The sequence below is a fragment of the Hyperolius riggenbachi genome, chromosome 1 (assembly GCF_040937935.1).
Source record: "Hyperolius riggenbachi isolate aHypRig1 chromosome 1, aHypRig1.pri, whole genome shotgun sequence".
Classification (NCBI taxonomy): Eukaryota; Metazoa; Chordata; class Amphibia; order Anura; family Hyperoliidae; genus Hyperolius; species Hyperolius riggenbachi.
In genome coordinates, this window is record NC_090646.1 from 52,898,032 (window position 1) to 52,918,856 (window position 20,825).

At 45.7% G+C, this 20,825-nt stretch overlaps 1 protein-coding gene across 1 annotated transcript in view; it reads left to right on the forward strand.

Moving 5' to 3' along the window:
- Nucleotides 1-20,825, forward strand: part of CYP26B1 (cytochrome P450 family 26 subfamily B member 1) — a 61,631-nt gene that overhangs the window by 13,145 nt on the left and 27,661 nt on the right. Inside the window, exon 2 of the mRNA XM_068274286.1 lies at nt 13,738-13,962. Coding sequence (XP_068130387.1) covers nt 13,738-13,962 — 225 coding nt within the window. The remainder of the gene's footprint in view (nt 1-13,737; nt 13,963-20,825) is intronic.

A 20,825-nucleotide genomic window follows, 5' to 3' on the forward strand; every position in this document is an offset into this window, starting at 1 on the left:
GGTTCAATTCCATCCAGGCATGTCTTTTCCTTTTGCGTTCAACAGTTGTCCAAACAGAGTCAACAGAGCCCCAGATAGCCATGTAGAGTTAGGTCACTGCTAGCCTGGCTGTGGTGCAATTGGTTAGTGCGTCTGGCTGGTAACAGCAAGGTTACAGGTTTGATTCCATCCAGGCATGTCTTTTCCTTTTGCGTTCAACAGTTGTCCAAACAGAGCCAACAGAGCCCCAGATAGCCATGTAGAGTTAGGTCACAGCTAGCCTGGCTGTGGTGCAATTGGTTAGTGCGTCTGGCTGGTAACAGCAAGGTTACAGGTTCGATTCCATCCAGGCATGTCTTTTCCTTTTGCGTTCAACAGTTGTCCAAACAGAGCCAACAGAGCCCCAGATAGCCATGTAGAGTTAGGTCACAGCTAGCCTGGCTGTGGTGCAATTGGTTAGTGTGTCTGGCTGGTAACAGCAAGGTTTGATTCCATCCAGGCATGTCTTTTCCTTTTGCGTGCGCGCGCTGCGCCATTGAACCCCATGGGGTATTTTGCGTGCGTAAAACTTTACGCATGCAAAACTTTGTGCTCGGTGTTTGGACAACTGTTGAACTCAAAAGGAAAAGACATGCCTGGATGGAATCGAACCTGTAACCTTGCTGTTACCAGCCAGACACACTAACCAATTGCACCACAGCCAGGCTAGCTGTGACCTAACTCTACATGGCTATCTGGGGCTCTGTTGGCTCTGTTTGGACAACTGTTGAACGCAAAAGGAAAAGACATGCCTGGATGGAATCGAACCTGTAACCTTGCTGTTACCAGCCAGACGCACTAACCAATTGCACCACAGCCAGCCTAGCATTTAGCATTGTGAAACCATCCTCTGCTAGGCATGATTTCATTTTTGCACCTCACTCTATCGCATGGTCCATGGTCCAATCACAAAGCCCTGCACCCAGCATGTGTCTCATATGACTGTCTACAAGTAAGATTTAGGTTAGCAGTCTATTTAGTGTGTGTTTGGTGGTATGGTGGTGAGCATAGCTGTCTTCCATGTGGTTGGCCTGGGTTTGATCCCTGGACATGTCATGAATGTGAGTATGGTTTTGAAATACTACAGATCTCTGGGGAGAGAGAGAGAGAGAGAGAGAGAGAGAGAGAGAGAGAGAGAGAGAGAGAGAGAGAGAGAGAGAGAGAGAGAGAGAGAGAGAGAGAGAGAGAGAGAGAGAGAGAGAGAGAGAGAGAGAGAGAGAGAGAGAGAGAGAGAGAGAGAGAGAGAGAGAGAGAGAGAGAGAGAGAGAGAGAGGGAGGGAGGAGGAGGAGGAGGAGGAGGAGGAGGAGGAGGAGGAGGAGGAGGAGGAGGAGGCTGGCTGGCTGGCTGGCTGGCTGGCTGGCTGGCTGGCTGTGCTATTCATTTTAGGCATCTAGAGGGATAGAAACCCTTACAAACCTGAAACAGTAAAATTTCGGTTGGAGACACGAAATTCGTCATTACGGGAGTGAAATTTCGATTACGAAATTGTAAATTACGATTTGAAAATTAATTACGAAATTACGAATTTGGGTCGTAATGTTAAATTTCGCATTCGTAATAAAAGCAGTTCGAAATTTCGAAAATTTTGGCTCATCTCTACCTTTGGGAGCTACTTTTTCATTGAGGCATCTGTAGCTGGGCATACACTATACAATGTTGCTTTCGATCGCTATTATGATGGACTTTGCGATCGACTGACCAAAAAACAACATTGCAGTTCACTGTTTTGTTCCTAATATCGATCATAATTACAATCATACATATAAAAAAAAAACACTTCAATTTACGATCAATCGGACATTTTTGTCTGATCAAACATCTAATTAAGAATGTTACAATTAATAAAACGTACAATGTCTGTAGTTGCTCTTTGCCTGTGAATTTTTGGAAAGCAATCTCCTGCAGGTGGCGCTGTAGCAAGCGCTGGCGTCTCCTAATCCCACACGGGATTTTCCTTAGAGTGTGAAAATATTTTACGCCGACCGCATAATCTGTTATATCCAGAGGGTTAACACAAATCCTACATTAAAAAGAAAGAAAACAAAACACAACAACCAAAATGTTATATTTTTTAAGTGAAATCTATCTATCACTTTTTTTCTTTTTCTTTTTAAAGGAGGTACCAGAGAGGGTATTCCGTTTTCCACAGACTCCATCCAAAAACAGTTCAAGGCTAAAAATACAAACTGTTGTATAAATTGGACTCTGGTCGAAAGTTCTACCACATAAAGGTGGTCTTTGTGCTGCAGTGGAAATACTGTACAAATATCTCTTTATTAATGGCACAAAAAAGTACTTTAATTATATTTGCGTAGATCAGAAACTCAGTCACCTGAACTTTGAGCATTCACAACCGCAGGTCTGTTTGCCTCGGGAGTCGGGGAGTATTTTTTTTCTCCCCGCATGCCACGAAGCTGTTTAGATTACGTACGTATTTATTATATTAACGGTTATTTGTTTTCATAGGCCCGTGCTTGCTGTAGAGTCGGGGGAACAGAGAATGGCAGGGCTGATCCGCTGAGCGCACGGTCAGCCGCAACACGGGGAGACGTTATTTTTTTCTGCTAAATGTCAGTATGAAAGCGTAGAGTTATTTAACAAAAATAAAAAAATTTTATAGGAAATTTGGACCCCTTACAATTTAAAAGGATAAGTATATTTTTAAAGTGTATATCTGGTGGTATATGTATTGATCCCTAAGGGTCATGGGTGATTCAGCAAACTCTGGACTAGATTCATAACATATACTCTGGCAATAAGATAAAAAACAGCTTGCATGGATCATTCCGTAAGGGGGGTTCCTAAACTGGCAGCAAATTTGCTGTCTAATGGCAGTCTCATGCACATGGCTGGAACCCAAGGTGGGTGGGATATGGTGGCTGACATGTTTATTTCCTTTTAAATAATGCACATTGCCTGGCAGTCCTGTTGATCGTTTGCCTCTAATACTTCAAGTGGCACAAGTCACAGTTTAATTTTTTGTTACAAATGCAATTTTAAAATTCTGTGTTTTTGTTGTTGAATGCACTAGTTAACCGGGTTTCATCTCCACCACAATGACCTACTAATGATTCCTCCCGCTCAGTGAGTCTGAAACATGCAGGGAGAGAGAGGGAGTGTTGTGCTGGTTTAAGCCCTGCCTCCCTGCTAAGTGATAGCCTATTATGGCTGTTAATCTCCTGTAGGGAGGTGTGGCTTTCGACTGACTGGGAGGGCTAATAACTAGAGCTGGGCAAAACCACAGAAGACACTGATATTCCAGTATAGGGTAGCATATCCATATAAACGAGATATAATAAGTAGAATCACTAAAATATATTTGCAAACCTCGGGTTGCAACAAAGGCAGCCACTAATCTGAGCGTGTTGGGAAGAGGCCTGGGATTCCTCTTAAAGGCCACTGTCTAACAAAAAAAATAAGGATTATATGAACATTAAACCAAAGGTCCCCCTTAACAGGAGTAAAGCTGTGCTGGCTCGGCAGGGGACGTACAAAAATAACATGAACACTGTTTAAAAAGGAGGCAAATGTTGGCTTACCTCTAAAAGAGTACCAACCAATGTTGTAACAGAATAGAAGTTTGCTGTGCACAGTAAAAGACAACACGTTTCGCCAGTGATGACTCGCTTCTTCATGTCAATGAATTTACCTGAAGAAGTCAGTCACCCCTTGCGAAACACAATGGCCTCAATTCACTAAGCTTATCTCCTGTCTTTAATAACGTTTCTAGAGTTGTTACCATGGTGATGAGGCATGTCGTAATCAGGAAACATTTTACCTCAGGCAAACCTAAAGTTAACTCTTCTGTCTTTAAGTTAACTCTCCGATCCTTAAAATAACTCCAGAGTTAAAGACAGGCTGTTTATTAACTGCGTGTGAAAATAACTACAGAGGAGGTAACTTAACTACAGAGGAGTTAACTTAACTACAGAGGAGGTAACGTAATTACAGAGGAGGTAACGTAACTACAGAGGAGGTAACTTAACCTCCTTGCCGGTTATCCCGAACACAGTTCGGGGTAACCTGCGCAGGAGGATTTCTCAGGCCCCGCTGGGCCGATTTGCATAATTTTTTTTCCCTACACGCAGCTAGCACTTTGCTAGCTGCGTGTAGTACGCGATCGCCGCCGATTCGCCGCTACCCGCCGCGCCGAGCCGCCCCCCCCGCCCCAGACCCCTGCGCAGCCTGGCCAATCCGTGCCAGGCAGCGCTAAGGGGCGGATCGGGATTCCCTCTGACGTCACGACGTCCATGACGTCGGTGACGTCATCCCGCCCGGTCGCCATTGCGACCGGGGAAGCCCTGCAGGAAATCCCGTTCTCAACGGCAGTTCCTGCATACTCTGATCGCCGAAGGCGATCGGAGTGGGTGGGGGGATGCCGCCGCTCAGCGGCTATTATGTAGCGAGCCCTGGGCTCGCTAGATGATTAAAAAAAAAAAAATTTAAAAAAAGTGCAGCGCTGCCTCCTTGCCTAATTTTTTATAACGGCAAGGAGGTTAAGGAATAAAGAGATTAGATTACTCTCTAAAGGCCTCAATTCACTAAGATCATGCTAGAGATAATAAGGCAAGAGAAAACTTACCTCCACACGTGAGAGAGTTATCTTACCTCTTCATTCCTTAAGTTACCTCTCCTGTAGTTAATTTACCTCCTCTGTAGTTAATTTACCTCCACTGTAGTTATTTTCACATGCAGCTAATTAACAGCCTGTCTTTAAAGAGACTCTGTAACATTAAAAAGATCCCCTGGGGGGTACTCACCTCGGGTGGGGGGAAGCCTCCGGATCCTAATGAGGCTTCCCACGCCGTCCTCTGTCCCACGGGGGTCTCACCGCAGCCCTCCGAACAGCCGGCGACTGTGCCGACTGTCAGTTCAATATTTACCTTTGCTGGCTCCAGCGGGGGCGCTGTGGCGACTTTCTGCACGGAAATAGACGGAAATACCCGATCTCCGTCTGGTCCGCTCTACTGCGCAGGCGCCGGAAACTTGCGCCTGCGCAGTAGAGCAGACCCGACGGTGATCGGGTATTTCCGCCTACTTCGGCGCCGAGAGGCATCAGAGCGCCTGCGCAGGAGCCAGGAAGGTAAATATTGCGTCACGGCTGTACGGAGGGCTACAGCGAGACCCCCGAGGGACCCAGGACGGCGTGGGAAGCCTCATTAGGATCCTGAAGCTTCCCCCACCCGAGGTGAGTACACCCCAGGGGCCGTTTTGTCGTTACAGTTCCTCTTTAACTCTGGAGTTATTTTAAGGATTGGAGAGTTAATTTAAAGACAGAAGAGTTAACTTTAGGCTTGCATGAGGTAAAATGTTTCCTGAATACTACATGCCTTATCACCATGGTAACAACTCTAGAAGAGTTATTAAAGACAGGAGATAAGTTTAGTGAATTGAGGCCTTACTGTGTGGAGGTAAGTTTTCTCTTGCCTTATTATCTCCAGCATGATCTTAGTGAATTATTTTACTGTGCTTAATACACATTTATCACTATTGAGCCATTGGTTGGTACTTTTTTGGCGGTAAGCCAACACTCGTCTACTTTTTTTTTTTAAACACTTTTTATTTGTTATTATATTTTTGGGCCCTCTTACCTAGCCAGTTGATGGGCGGATCTTTTTATCGGTAAAGTGCAAAGGGAACAGCGAAGGATCTTTTGGCCGGGTAACCTTGTATACTGACACTGAGGGGCACAAAACTAGTGGTGGCAGCATTCTAATTGATTCTATGATCAGATTTCTGCTCAGTGGCAGAAGGCAGTTAAAACCCCCAAATCACTATTTCCTGATCAACTCTCAAATATCGATAATTTCTCCCACGAGAAATCTTTACCTTTTCAGGGACACCTGTTCCGCTGATGCTATGGTGAAACCCCCTCCACAGTGTGATGTCAGGGCCATGGCCCCGACAGTTTGCTGTCTGTGAACCTCTTTGCATTGTGGGAAATAATGGGTTTTTCCTAGTGCCATGCTAGCAGTATCTCCCTCTGTGAATAGCTCTCTCAGTAAACAAACATTCCGTACAGATCACCTGGCAGGACTAAATATGTCACCACCAGGGATACATTTCACAATGTAACTCAGGGAAAGGAAAAGTTTTTTACAATGGGCAAACACGGACTAAATCATTTATAAACTAATATTTTAAAAATAAGAGTAAAACGAGCCATAAATTACTTTTCTCCTATATTGCTATCACTTACAGTAGGTATTGGAAATCTGACAGAACTGACAGATTTTTGACTAGTCCATCTCCTCATGGGGGATTTTTAGCATTCTGTTGTGGTGTTTTTTTTTTTTTACAAAAGTAATCCCTGGAAGGGACCTATACAAAGATGCAGGCTGCCTTCCACTACCCCCCACCCCCCCCCCCCCCCCCACACACACACACACACACACACACACACACACACACACACACACACACACACACACACACACACACACACACACCTACCTGTTTGCACACTATTGTGGCAGCTTGACTGAGCAACTGCCATTCACTAGGGGTTTTTGAAATAAAATAAAAACACTGAGAATCCCCCATGAGTAGATAGGCTAATGCAAAACCTGTCAGTTCTGTCAGATTTCTACTACCTACTGTAAGTGACAGCGATATAGGAGAAAAGTAATTTATAACTCGTTTTACTCTGGGAGAAATGTACTCCTTAGTTGTATACGTTTACATGTATTTTAAATGTTACGGTTTCCGTGACCGTGGCCGTTTAAGTTGTGCCGTGCCCTTGGTGGAGGAGGCTGCAGACGGCAGTGCGTGGTCAGGACATTAACTGAGGGGGAACCCAGCCTGCCCTGCAGAGGAAAAACGCGTAATGACGGGGACTGCGCCTCTGTGACCTTTCACACCCTGACTGTAGCTCCGTCTGTGACCTCCAGACAATACACCTTTCACTATTCCCCCTGCCAGTCTGCTGAACCAGACGCCTCTCCTTCTCTGAGGCCAAACAGCTCCAGCCCTAACACCATGCTGCCTGGTGACAGTTGGCAGGTTGTGCTGGGCCATCGCGTGGTGCGGCCGGTGATGCCAGATGTCCCTTGCTGGCAGTGACGTCCCCGTGCTAATAATATACCTCTAAACGCTTCAGTTGTGGAATCTGCAGGATTCCTATACAGGTCACTGAAATAATAATGATATCATTTATATGATATTAGAGCGTGGATAAAACACCTCTATGTTTTGGGCTGTTGAAGTTACAGCTATAATTTTTTAAAATAATTACTATTAAAATTGCAATAAAAGTTATAAAACTCCTATAAAACTCACTGATGTGTTAGACTTCAGTGCAGGTAGCTGATATTTTGGGTATGTATATATTATTATGTATTTATATAGCATAGACATTATTATATAGCAGCGGCCTCTTCTGCAGCACTTTACAGAGTACATAGTCACGTCACTGACTGTCATCACAGGAGCTCACAATCTAATCCCTACCATAGTCATAGTCTAATGTCCTGCCATATTATTATTATTATTATTATGTATTTATATAGCACTCACATCTTCTGCAGCACTTTACAGAGTACATAGTCACGTCACTGACTGTCATCACAGGAGCTCACAATCTAATCCCTACCATAGTCATAGTCTAATGTCCTGCCATATTATTATTATTATTATTATGTATTTATTTAGCTCTCACATCTTCTGCAGCACATTACATAGTCATGTCACCGACTGTCCTCAGAAGAGCTCACAATCTAATCCCTACCATTGTCCTAGTCTCACATCCTACCATATTATTATTATTACTATTATTATTATTATGTACAGTATTTATTTATATAGCACTGGCATCTTCTGCAGCACTGTACAGAGTACATAGTTGTGTCACTGACTGTCCTCAGAGGAGCTCACAATAAACCATAGCGAACTCCAGAGTTCGTTTTTTTTCTTTTAATAATGAGCTCTTAGCCTTGGCGGTTCTATTTACAGTTTCTGAAGAATAAAAACAAAACTGAGAGAAAATTAAAAAAACAGCCAGTCTGAATTGTAATTGGTGGGAGGGGACTTTACAGGAAGCAGTCAATTCATTTAAGGAGCAGATCAAATCATCCTCACATCTCACACATTGCTACATCAGTGGCTAGGCCAGATGGAGTCCATGCACACCAATACCAAGTTGTATACACTTAGTTTAAGAAATTGTTGGAACTATTCCCAGACTTTCTCACATTAGAAGATGAGAGAAAAACATATATCCTACTGGGAGAAGAGGAATCCACAGCTACAATCGCTGCGCACAGACTGAGAGGAGCATAAGGGAACTGTAAACGTTAAAATGTCCACATACTGCTTAGCCATTGTCCCCCTACCCCCCCCCCCCCTTCCATGTCCCCCTTTTCTCCTTGCTTTGGCAATACCTGTATGAATCTTGGTCATGCCAATAAAGCTATCTTTGATTTGACTTTGATTTGTATATTTTCTGGAGAGCTCTATAGCTCCCTCTAGGGGCCGCTCTGGAATGACTGCGCCATTGTTTGCAGGGCTCTACGGAGAGGTAGAAGTCTGAGCTATACTTGGAGGCAGGGCCGGAGCTACTATAGGAAAAAATAGGCAATTGCCCCAGGGCCCCAGAGCTTGTAGGGGCCCCAAGGTGTCCCTCCCCATGTTAACTGTTGCTCCCCAGGGACTCTGCAGAGTCTGTTAAGTTGGGAGGTGATTAGGGGAGGGTCAGCAACCAGCTCAGGGGCCCAGGAGGGAAATTTGGCTGCAAAAAGGGCCTCTAATGGCGCTTTTTGGTCGGGGGTGTCTGTTGGGGGGCCCCCAGGCTAATTTTGCCCTAGGGCCCAATTGTTATTTGAACCGGCCCTGCTTGGAGGTTTGCCTCCTTCAGGATTAAAACAAAAACAAAAACCCACCAAAGAGGGATATTTGTCCTTTAAGACTCCCCAGTCCCCAGGGGTCGTGCTGGCTCTATGGAAATCATTGACCGTTCAGCATAAAATCATATTTGCGCCTGATAATCTTATTTGCATCTGAGAGTTTGGCTTCTGCAGGGCCGGGGTGGCCTCACAAATTATACATGCTGGAGCGGCCGGTATACAATAAGTCCTTGTGCTGCAGACTTCACTGTCGTGATGTTTCATGCAGATCTCCAGCAAGAAGTGGTGACTTGTAAGGTTTGTGGAGGAGACAGGAGAGGCTGATGTGTAGGTGGATGTATAAAGTCAAAACAACTCCCAACCATCCCACTGCTACCTCCCAAATCTCTTTCCTCGCTTTCCTAGCAAATTGTTCATTGTATGTATGTGTCGGAATATGTACACTGATCAGGTTCCCTTTAATGTTTTGGTTGAAGTGAGAAGGATATGGAGGCCAACATATTTAATTTAAAGGGGAACTGAAGAGAGAGGTATATGGAGGCTGCCATGTTTATTTCCTTTTAAGCAATACCAGTTGCCTGGCAGCCCTGCTGATCCTCTGCCTCTAATACTATTAGCCATAGCCCCTGAACAAGCATACAGCAGATCAGGTGTTTCAGACTTTAAAGTCAGATCTGACAAGACTGCATCCATCTGAAAATGGCGCCTGCGAATATTGGCGCACGGTGTTGCCGCTAATCCGTTTGCCGCTTATCGCTATTTAAGGTTAAAGCCTTATTGTTATGTAACGTTAACACACAGAACCCTCTCTGTACCTATCCCTAACCCCTAAACCCCCCTGGTGGTGCCTAACCCTAAGATCCCCCTGGTGGTGCCTAACCCTAAGACCCCCCCTGGTGGTGCCTAACCCTAAGACCCCCCCTGAGTGGTGCCTAACCCTAAGACCCCCCCTGAGTGGTGCCTAACCCTAAGACCCCCCTGGTTGATGCCTAACCCTAAGACCCCCCTGGTTGATGCCTAACCCTAAGACCCCCCTAGCGGTGCCTAACCCTAAGACCCCCCTAGCGGTGCCTAACCCTAAGACCCCCCTGGTGGTACCTAACCTTAAGACCCCCCCAGTGGTGCCTAACCCTAACCTTGACAGTGTTACATTAAATCCATTCCCCGTTTTGCAGTTAAATAACGTCTGCAGTTTGGCTTATGTAGGGCGCTATTGATAAATAACGTTAGTGTGTGCCGTTTTTCTTCTTTTTTCCCTGTGCGCCATTATTATGCAGTACTAACGATAAATAGCGATAAGCGTATCTTTTTAATGCGGCGCCATTTTTATGCATAGGCACTGTGCGCCATTATTCACTGATCCCAAGCTGCATGCTTGTTTCTGGTGTTATTCAGATACTACTGCAGAGAAATAGATCAGCAGGGCAGCCAGGCAACTGGTATTGATTAAAAGGAAATAAATATGGCAGCCTCCGTATACCTCTTACTTCAGTTCCCCTTTAAAGAGGAACTGTCACCCAGGATTGAACTTCATCCCAATCAGTAGCTGATACCCCCTTTCCCATGAGGAATCTTTACCATTTCTCGAACAGATCATCAGGGAAGGTCTGTATGACTGATATTGGGGTGAAACTCCCTCCCACAGTGTGATGTCATGACCATGGTCCTGACAGGTTGCTGTCTGTGAACCTCGTTGTATTGTGGGAAATAATGGCTTTTTCCAACTGCCAAGCAAGCCATATAACTCTCTCTGTGCACAGAACTCTCAGTGACTAACATTCCGTACAGATCACCTGGCAGGACTAAAGATGTCACCACCAGTGATACATTTCAGAATGTAAATCAGGGAGAGGAGAGATTTTACAATGCCTCTACATGTTGCCTGGCTGTCCTGCTCTTATACTTTTAGCCATAGACCCTGAATGAGCATGCAGGATCAGAAGTTCCTGAGAAAAATCTGACGTGATTAGATGCATGCTTGTTTCAGGTGGATGATTCAGACACTACTGCAACCAAAATGATCAGCAGAACTGCCAGGCAACTGGTATTGTTTTAAAGGAAATACATATGGCAGCCTCCATATCCCTCTCTCATCAAGTTTCCTGTAAAATGTCCTGTCTAATACCATGCAGGCTCCCCATGTTCCAGCAACACAGCTTAGTCCGATCAAAGTATGGTCTCCACAAGAACTCTGAATGTGGATTGTGGTATTGGCAGGCCCGGTCCGCCCATAATGCCACAATAAAGTGAGGCGACTTCCTCAGGTGGCAGAAGTCTGGTGAATGCCTGGCCGACCTATACTGGGTCAACTGTACCTGCTACCAACACTGGGGGCACCTATAACTGGCTACCTACCTATACTGAGGGTGTTTTCTTGGGGGGGGGGGGGCACTGCAGCTATAAGGTGTGGTGCAAATTGCCGGGTGCTGCGCGATCATTCCAATTCAGGGAAGGGGGGCGCATCCTCACAAGTTTGCCTCAGGCAGCAAAACGTCTAGAACCTGCCCTGGGTATTGGGCACCAGTACATCAGCCTCAGGTCCTTTGGGTTCTGTAGGTTGTGAGGCTGAGCCTTCATGGATCAGACTTGTTTCTCCAGCACATCCCACAGATGCTGGATCAAACTGAGGTCTGGAGAACCCTGAGGGCAAAGATAACGTGCTTCATAAGAGAAGGCCATCTTCTTCCATAGTTCCATGATCGAGTCCTGATGTTCCTGTGCCCATTTTAGGAGACCTTTGGCAGTGGACAGGAGTCAGCATTGGGGACTCAGGATAGGACCAGATGGGCTACCTTTTGCTTCCTCCGTCGGCACCCATGACCCTGTCACCAGTTCACTGGTTGAACTTCCTTACACCACTTCTGGTGGGTACTGACCACGGCATATCAGTGTTAGACTTTCTGCTCTGGACTTGCTCTGCTCCAGTAATCAAACATCTCAATTTGCCCTGTGTTAGTTACTCAGATCTTCTTAGCAATTTCTTTTTCCAACACATCACCTCCAGGAACAGACTGTTCACCGGCTGCCTCGTATAATGCCGCCACGCCCCGCCAGTTGTCACTGTAACGAGATAATCAATGTTATTCCCGTCAACTGTCAGTGCTTTTTATTGTTCTGCCTGATCATTGTATCATCATAAATGTGTATGTGTGTATAAATATAGATCCATACAGTATAATTATCACAAGTTTTTTTTCATTGCTGAGTACGGAACTGAGTTTAGAAGAGGTATGGCTGATTTGTTTACTATGGACGGGTTTCATGGTTACAGTTCTTTTCAAGGCCAGACTTATACTTTTTGTACCCCTAGTCCAAATATGTTGTAACTCCCCTTTCTTGTACAGCAGCCCCTCCCATTCCATGTGCAGCCCCCTTTTCCATGTGCAATATCCATGTACAGCAACCCCCTCCCATTCCATGTGTAGCCCCCTCTTCCATGTGCAATATCCATGTACAGCAACCCCCCCTCCCATTCCATGTGCAGCCCCCTTTTCCATGTGCAATATCCATGTACAGCAGTGCCCCTCCCATTCTATGTGCAGCTCCCTCTTCCATGTGTAACATCCATGTACAGCAACCCCCTCCCATTCCATGTGCAGCCCCCTCTTCCATGTGCAATATCCATGTACAGCAACCCCCCCTCCCATTCCATGTGCAGCTCCCTCTTCCATGTGTATCATCCATGTACAGCAGCCCCTCCCATTCCATGTGCCACCCCCTCTTCCATGTGTATCATCCATGTACTGCGGCCCCCTCCCATTCCATGTGCCGCCCCCACTTCCATGATGTGTATCATCCATGTACAGCAGCCCCCTCCCATTCCATGTGCAGCCCCCTCTTCCATGTGCAATATCCATGTACTGCAGCCCCCTCCCATTCCATGTGCAGCCCCCTCTTCCATGTGTATCATCCATGTACAGCAGCCCCTCCCATTCCATGTGCAGCCCCCTCTTCCATGTGTAACATCCATGTACAGCAACCCCCTCCCATTCCATGTGCAGCCCCCTCTTCCATGTGTATCATCCATGTACTGCAGCCCCATCCCATGCCATGTGCAGACCCCTCTTCCATGTGTATCATCCATGTACTGCAGTCCCCTCCCATTCCATGTGCAGACCCCTCTTCCATGTGTAACATCCATGTACTGCAGCCCCCTCCCATTCCATGTGCAGCCCCCTTTTCCATGTGCAATATCCATGTACAGCAGTGCCCCTCCCATTCCATGTGCACCCCCCTCTTCCATGTGTAACATCCATGTACTGCAGCCCCCTCCCATTCCATGTGCAGCCCCCTCTTCCATGTGCAATATCCATGTACAGCAGTGCCCGTCCCATTCCATGTGCAGCCCCCTCTTCCATGTGTAACATCCATGTACTGCAGCCCCTCTCTTTCTCTCATTAAAAAATTGTTTGGTTTGGCTCCGCTTTAACCAAATGATCCTTTATATTAAGCTGCAACAACTGATGGGTTCCCTCATCTCCTCCTCAGAGACCTACCTTTTCCTCTTTAGCTCCTCCCACTCCGACCTCCCAAATACTAAAGTTATAAGTTGTTTTTCATTTTTACGAAAACTACGATTTATTCTTTAACAAAACTGTTCTATGTGTAGTTATCAGTAATAAAAACGTATGTCCTATTAGTAGTGAGACTCGTATAAAGAAAATTTCTTCCTAAATTGGGACGTTCAAGTCGGAGCATTCACTGGCATGACTGATTAATATGGCACGCCTGTTGTTCATGTGGCTGGCTGACTGTAACATGTGGAGAAGTAAGGCATGCTGGGTAATGGGATCAGCACTAACCTCTTCTTCCATACAGATTTTCTTTTTTTCCCTTCTGTGTTCCAATGAATGAATTACTGTTGTGTTTCTCCCGCAGGGCTCGAATTTCCAGTCTTCTCGGAGAGAGAAATATGGAAACGTTTTCAAGACTCACTTGCTGGGTCGCCCCCTGATCAGGGTGACAGGGGCCGAGAATATCAGGAAGATCCTAATGGGAGAGCACCACCTGGTCAGTGCTGAGTGGCCGCGTAGCACCCGCATGTTGCTGGGGCCTAACAGCCTGACTAACTCCATCGGAGACATCCACCGGCACAAAAGGAAGGTGAGAAAGTTACTTCACGACGGTCACTGATGGAAGGACAATACGAGGTCTGGCTCCTGTTTTGTATTTGAGGTTAAATATTCTCCTCACCTGCCAGAAGAGGCCGTTGCCAGGAGACCCCGCCGAAGGGAAAGCTAATGGCATTTAAGAAACGGTGGAGACCGATGATTGGCTGATCCATGTCTCTCACCAGAACTGCTCTACCAATGAGGATTTATTTAGAGCTTTGTGGCAGATGTGAGAAGATTATGAAGCAGCTCTAAACAAATCCTGATTGGAAGAGCAGTTCTGGAGGGAAAAACTCATCAACCAATCACAGATAAGCACCCCTCTCTTAGCTACATCATTAGCGGTCCCTCCTGCAGTGTCTCCCAGCAACAGCATCTTCTGGAAAGTTGAGGAGACTCCTTAACCTGTAATACAAAAAGAGAAGCGCCAGAAAACCACACAGGAGCTTACTATTAGTATTATTTAGTATTTATATAGCACCAATAGATGCCCCATCAGCCTTGCTGCCAGAAAAATACAGTTGTGTTCATAGGATGAAATCAGCTGGGCCAGGCACATTATCACAGGGATGGGCGTATGACACAAACCAGGAGCACCTACAGTAATAGAAACCAAGTTCTTTCAATTTTCTTTTGTCTGTCTGTCGTGTTAAGTGAGTGACACAGCCCACTTGCAGGTGTAGTTAATGACTAGCTAATCCTTCTCTTTATTGAAAGATGCACACAGCGTTCTAGGAGCCAACATCAAAGGCAAGGCTCACGGATAATCCCCAGCGGACGCCTGTTTGCTTCTCTTAAAGAGTAGCTGTAGTGAAAATAATATAATGAATAAAATTGCTTATTGTTCACAATATTCATTTATAGACTATTTAGTCAAGGTTTTGCCCATTGTAATATCTCTCATCCCCCTGATTTACATTCTGAAGTGTATCCCTGGTGTTGACATTTTATTCCTGCCAGGTGATCTGTACGGAATGTTCGTTACTGAGAGTTCTATGCACAGAGGGAGATATTGCTTGCTTGGCAGTTGGAAAAAGCTGTCATTTCCCACAATGCAACAAGGATCACAAACGGCAAACTGTCAGCGGAGCAGTCCTTTTCAGCGCAGCCGGCGCCACCATAGACTATAATAGGAATTACTTCTATAGCGGCTCTCAGTGAGTAACTCCGGTGCCGTCAGAAGACAGAGCTGAAGTTACTTTTAAAACACAATGATTCCCCACCATCCATGGCGGCCTGGAGGGGAAATAGCAATGAACGCGCCCGGGACTTGTGCAGCAGCAGGATCAGCCATACACCGGCTGTATCCTGTGCCCAAGTCTTCCTGTGCTGATTTCAAATGTATGCACTGTCAGGGCCATGGTCATGACATCACACTGTGGGAGGGGTTCCACCACAATATCAGCCATACTGACCCCTGATGATCTATTTGAGAAATGGTAAAGATTTCATGTGGGAAAAGGGGTGTCAGTTACTAATTGGGATGAAGTTCTATCCCGGTTTAACCTCTTGACGACCAGCTAACGCCGATTGGCGTAAACTGGTCGTCTGCGGGTTTCCATGGAAACGGCCGCTTGTTCAAGCGGCCTTTCCATGTCAGTTCACGGAGGGTGTCTCCGTGAACAGCCCGAGAGCCGCCGATCGCGGCTCGCCGGCAAAATGTAAACACGCAGGGAAGAAATCCCCACTGTTTACATCATACAGCGCTGCTGCGCAGCAGCGCCATAAGGCAGATCGGCGATCCCCGGCCTCTGATTGGCCAGGGAATGGCCGTCATTTGATAGGCTGAAGCCTATCCTACAATGTCACTGTAGCTGTTTACATCATCAAGAAATGACGCCTCAGTATTTGCAGTCAATCAACGTAGGGGTGGTAAGGAGTGTAGAGAAAGGGGGAGGTGTCAGGAAACGCGCCAGAAACAGTGGCAGCATTTTAGAAGCAGATATTAAAGGGCCACTATCGTCAAAAAAAGTCGGCATTTAAAATCTGACAGAACCGACAGGTCTTGGGCTAGTCCATCTCCTCATAGGGGATTCTCAGGGCTTTCTTTGTTTTCAACAGCATTTCCTGAACAGGCGTTTAACTGCCAAAATAGTAAGATACCAGCCAGCCTCCGTACTCGCTTGCACACTATTTTGTCAGTTAGACTTTGTAACTGCTGTTCAGGAAATGCTGTTGAAAACAAAGAAAACCTTGAGAATCCCCCATGAGGAGATAGACTAATCCAAACCCTTTTGGTTCTGTCAGATTTTAACTGTCTACTTTTTTCGCGATAGTGGTCCTTTAAAAAAATAATTAAAAAAAAGGCAAAAACCAGCACACACTGCAGCTAGTTTACTATCCCCACAAGCACACAATAGGGGGTACAGAACCTCCTCCCATCCCCATCTGTCACAGATGAGTCTGGCTCCCTGGATATGGGGTGGGATGACCCAGAATGCAGTGGGGCAGATGAGAATGGGTGGAGATTCTAGCACAGAGTAGCAGCTTATACTATACAGTAAAGGGGGCATGCCTGTATCTTAAAGCACCACTGTGCATGCAGGGGGGTTGGATACTTGGTTAAGTAGTGGAAAGTCTCTGGATGGTCTGGAGGTGATCCTCTTTGTGCCCAGCGTTGCAGCCCTCGTCTTCTTAGCATGCTCCTAGCCATGTGCAGGCACATCTGTACTGGGCAAGTGTGAGTGCGGCCCATGCTGGCTTAGTGGGGTGAATCTGCTCTTGCACAATAGAAAATACGAGTGCCTTCATTTTCCTGGCCTGGGTGGCCCTTATTAGCGCACGCCCAGTTCAGATAAGTTGGAACATGGGGGGAGGGGTGGGGGTGGGGGGGACACACCGCCACACCGCCACACTGCCACAAGAAACCTATCCAACAAGCGACCCCCTCAAATCATGAAGGCCTCCTCACTGTGCACCGCAGCGTCATGCGCAGTACAGTAGAATCACTGCTGTGCATGCGCAGAACCCTCCCGGCAATGCATCAGCTGCAGTAGCCTCCAACTGGAAGCTGCTGCTTGCTGGAGGGTTTTTATCGCTTAAAAACCCCTTAAGGTAAAGCTTCATGAATTAACGTCAATACAGTATGTGCACGGCCAGCTCCCCCCCCTTCCCCCTGATTTGGAGTGTTTGTACAGCACCCGACAGTTTACACTGCTTCATTTAATGTTCTCACATGACATGCTGCAGCTCAACACAATAGCACACTAGCTGGCTGTGAGTCTGTGACAAACTAACTGCTCCCCCTCAGCCAGTCGGCCGTCCTCCATTCCTCCTTAGTCAGGACAGCAGTGCCCCCTCCTCCCTTCTGCTGTGCACGTCAAATGAAACACTGCTGCTCTCCTGCCTCCCCCCTCCTCACTCACTGTCAGACTCCTCACTCAGCACAACAAGCTGCTTTTTCCCAATGATGACCTCTTCACCTTGCTCTCCTCTCACTTGTCCCACTACTCTAACTGCATGCTGTTAGTGTAAACACAGTACAAAAATACTGCCCCTGTAATCTTTGCGCCTGATGCAAATGTTTCACCTTGCTTCATGAGCAAACCCGCCCCGAATATGTGGCATTTTTTTTTTTTGGGGGGGGGGGGGGGGCTGCTTTTGACAGCTGGAGGAGATTGGAAGAACAACAGAATTCAATTGAAAGTACAAAGAGAGAAGGAAAAAAAAGTTCTGTGTTAGTGAAAAAAAAATGTAAAAAAAGTGGATTTTGCTTTTCATTCAGTACTATTCTTTGCTACACAAAGCCCTGTTTAGCTGCCACGTGTGTGACACAAGGCGTACGCTGTGCTGTGTAATCCAGCGGAGTTCATGGGGGCTTGTGCAGTGACTTTGCCCTGGTAGTGGAGGGGTTAATCCTGCAGACTTGGGTTAGGACACCCTTGCATGGCTGTCTGCAGTCTCTCTTGCTGGTGGCAGTAGAACAGCGGCGCTGCTTATATGTGTGGCGACCCCTGTATGTATGTATATGTGTGTGTGTATATGTGTGTGTGTATGCTGCCTGTGGCACGTGCAGTGTGAACTGCAGTAACCCAGGAGTGGACCCCCCCTACCTCCGCCTCCTCCTCACCAGCCCAGACTGCTGCCTTAAAGCGGCAATCTGTCTGAGGACTGCACTGTGTGAGAGGAAGGCACATTCCAATGCTGCTGAATGGGCGGACGGCTGCTGTTTTATACTAAAGGTGGCCACTAATGATCCAATCTTTTTCATCCAACCTTACCATTTCTATGTAATATAAGGGAAAGCCTATAGTATTCATTCAATATATTCACTCAGTTTACTCTTCTACTACATAGATTTGGTAAGATTGGATGATTGGATGATTGGATGAAAAAGATTGGATCATTAGTGGCCACCTTAGTGGTGGTCATACATGGTACAATAAAAACGTTCGATTATCCCGTTTATTCGATCTAAATGATCGAATTGAATGAAAGTTGAAAATATTTTTTTTTCGATCAAGAAATTTGAACGATTATCCCGTTTTTTTCGAGAAAAATTAGCTCCAACATGATGGAAAAATCTTTATATTCGATCTAACGGAATAATCGAACTAAATTATCTTATCGAAAAAAATGAAAAATTGTACCATGTATGGCCACCCTTAGGCTCCTATACTTATCAAACTCTATCTATCTATCTATCTATCTATCTATCTATCTATCTATCTATCTATCTATATATATATATATATATATATATATATATATATATATATATATATATGCATATATAAGTTTATGAAAAAAAAAAGGGGGAAGTTTTTGCAAAATGCATTTTATCTTTTTTTTTCTTTTATCAACAAAAACTCTATTTATTGGAGTGACAGATAAGTTTTTAGAACAGTCAGTGCAGAAAAATGTGAATATACAGACTGAGGCGGGGCGGTGCGTCAAACTGCCGCACTGCTACCGCACCCTTATGCAACCCTATGGGGCAGTTCATACTCGCCATGTTGCGGTACGCTGCGGCGGAAGTCCCTAATCTAATGCTAGCGTAGAACTACTGAAATATGATAACAGAGGCGCCAAGCAGAATAAAATTAGTTAAAATTGTTAAAAAGGGGGAAGTGGGTGGACTCACCTCCCTTCTGAAAAAAATGGCCGGACAATGGACAGGTTACTTACAGTCTAAAGTAACATTTATTAGTAACTCCAAAGTTTGGAGTTACTAATAAATGTTACTTTAGACTGTAAGTAACCTGTCCATTGTCCGGCCATTTTTTTCAGAAGGGAGGTGAGTCCACCCACTTCCCCCTTTTTAACAATTTTAACTAATTTTATTCTGCTTGGCGCCTCTGTTATCATATTTCAATATTATCTAGTCCACCCTTGGTGGAGGGGTGTATCCCCATTTTCTCCTATCTACAGAGAGCGACTTTTTAACCTGAGCGGGGTCAGGTTACAATTCTCCCCGCCGGCCTTTCCAGTGGTTGCCTTTGTGGCGACCCACCCTTGTGAGTATAATCATCTCATTTATTCACAACAGACCTCTCCATATTAACATACTGCACCATATTGGGCTCTCGGTTTCTCCCCCATTTTCAAGCTAGCGTAGAACTACGTTACCGTGCGGGATCTGCGGCAATCTGCGTCGGCTCGGAAGTCATGTTACTTTATGGCGACGTGTTTTTTTGTTAAGTTGACGTTGCAGTACGCATGCGCGGAAGTGTATTCTTACAACACGTTTCCGTGCACTTCCGCATACCCCGAAGCAGGGAGTGACTGCAAGCGCCCGTCACTTATATTTACTCGGTTCCAAGTGGTTCAATAGGTCTGCATAAGTGTCATGGACAAAAAATCCTAAATTACCATGAAAGAATATAAAAATATAACTTTATTAATAAATCAAGTTCTAGAAAATACACAATAAAAGCGCGTGGGATGGCCACCCCGCCACACATACAGTACAGAGAACACACCACACGCAGGTGCACCGCACAGTCACTCGTGGGGTTGATCTATAAATCGAGCGCCAACACTGATTAAACAACTGTATGGATTGCATACCTCCTGACTTTTTGAGAAGAGAAAGAGGAACACTTAAGCCACGCCCATGCCACACCCCTAAACACGCCCATGCCACAGCCCTAGTCACGCATATTATAAAGGTTTCATAAGAAAAATATGTTTTATAATTCAAACCACACTGGTCCTTTCTATCCTGGTTCATTTTCCTTCATACATTTTAAAATTAGTAATCTATCAATTTAAAGGGTGGGAATAAAGTTTAGAGTCAATCAAACACACTTTTTAGTAGAGAAATATATATATTTACATAGAAAGAGGGACAAAGTCCTGAAAGAGTGACAAATGAGGAGGAAAGAGGGACAGAGGGAGAGGGCTCCCAAAGAGGGACTGTCCCTCCGAAAAAGGGTCAGTTGGGAGCTATGGGATTGTAGATCCTCAGTCACTATAAATGGGTACCCAGCACTCCAGTTAGTACATAACAAGCAGTGTAAGTAGCAAGTGGCAACCAAGTCCCTCCACATGTGTTTGGTGCAGCCCTTATAGCAACATGAGCCACTAAGCAAAAAGCGGCAACAAACTTGTCCTTTTATAAATCTGTTTAGAAGCAGCTGTGGGTGGCCACAGCCAAGACACAGGAGCAAAATTACAATACATGGATGTTCCATATATAGTGATCAGCAGAATTGTATGATGACCATGGTCAGTGGTCGGGTCAGGTCAGCGTACTAGTGGTCTATGTATAGTGTGATAGAACTGTATGATGACCATGGTCAGTGGGCGGGTCAGGTCAGAGTACTAGTGGTCTATGTATAGTGTGATAGAACTGTATGATGACCATGGTCAGTGGGCGGGTGAGGTCAGCGTACTAGTGGTCTATGTATAGTG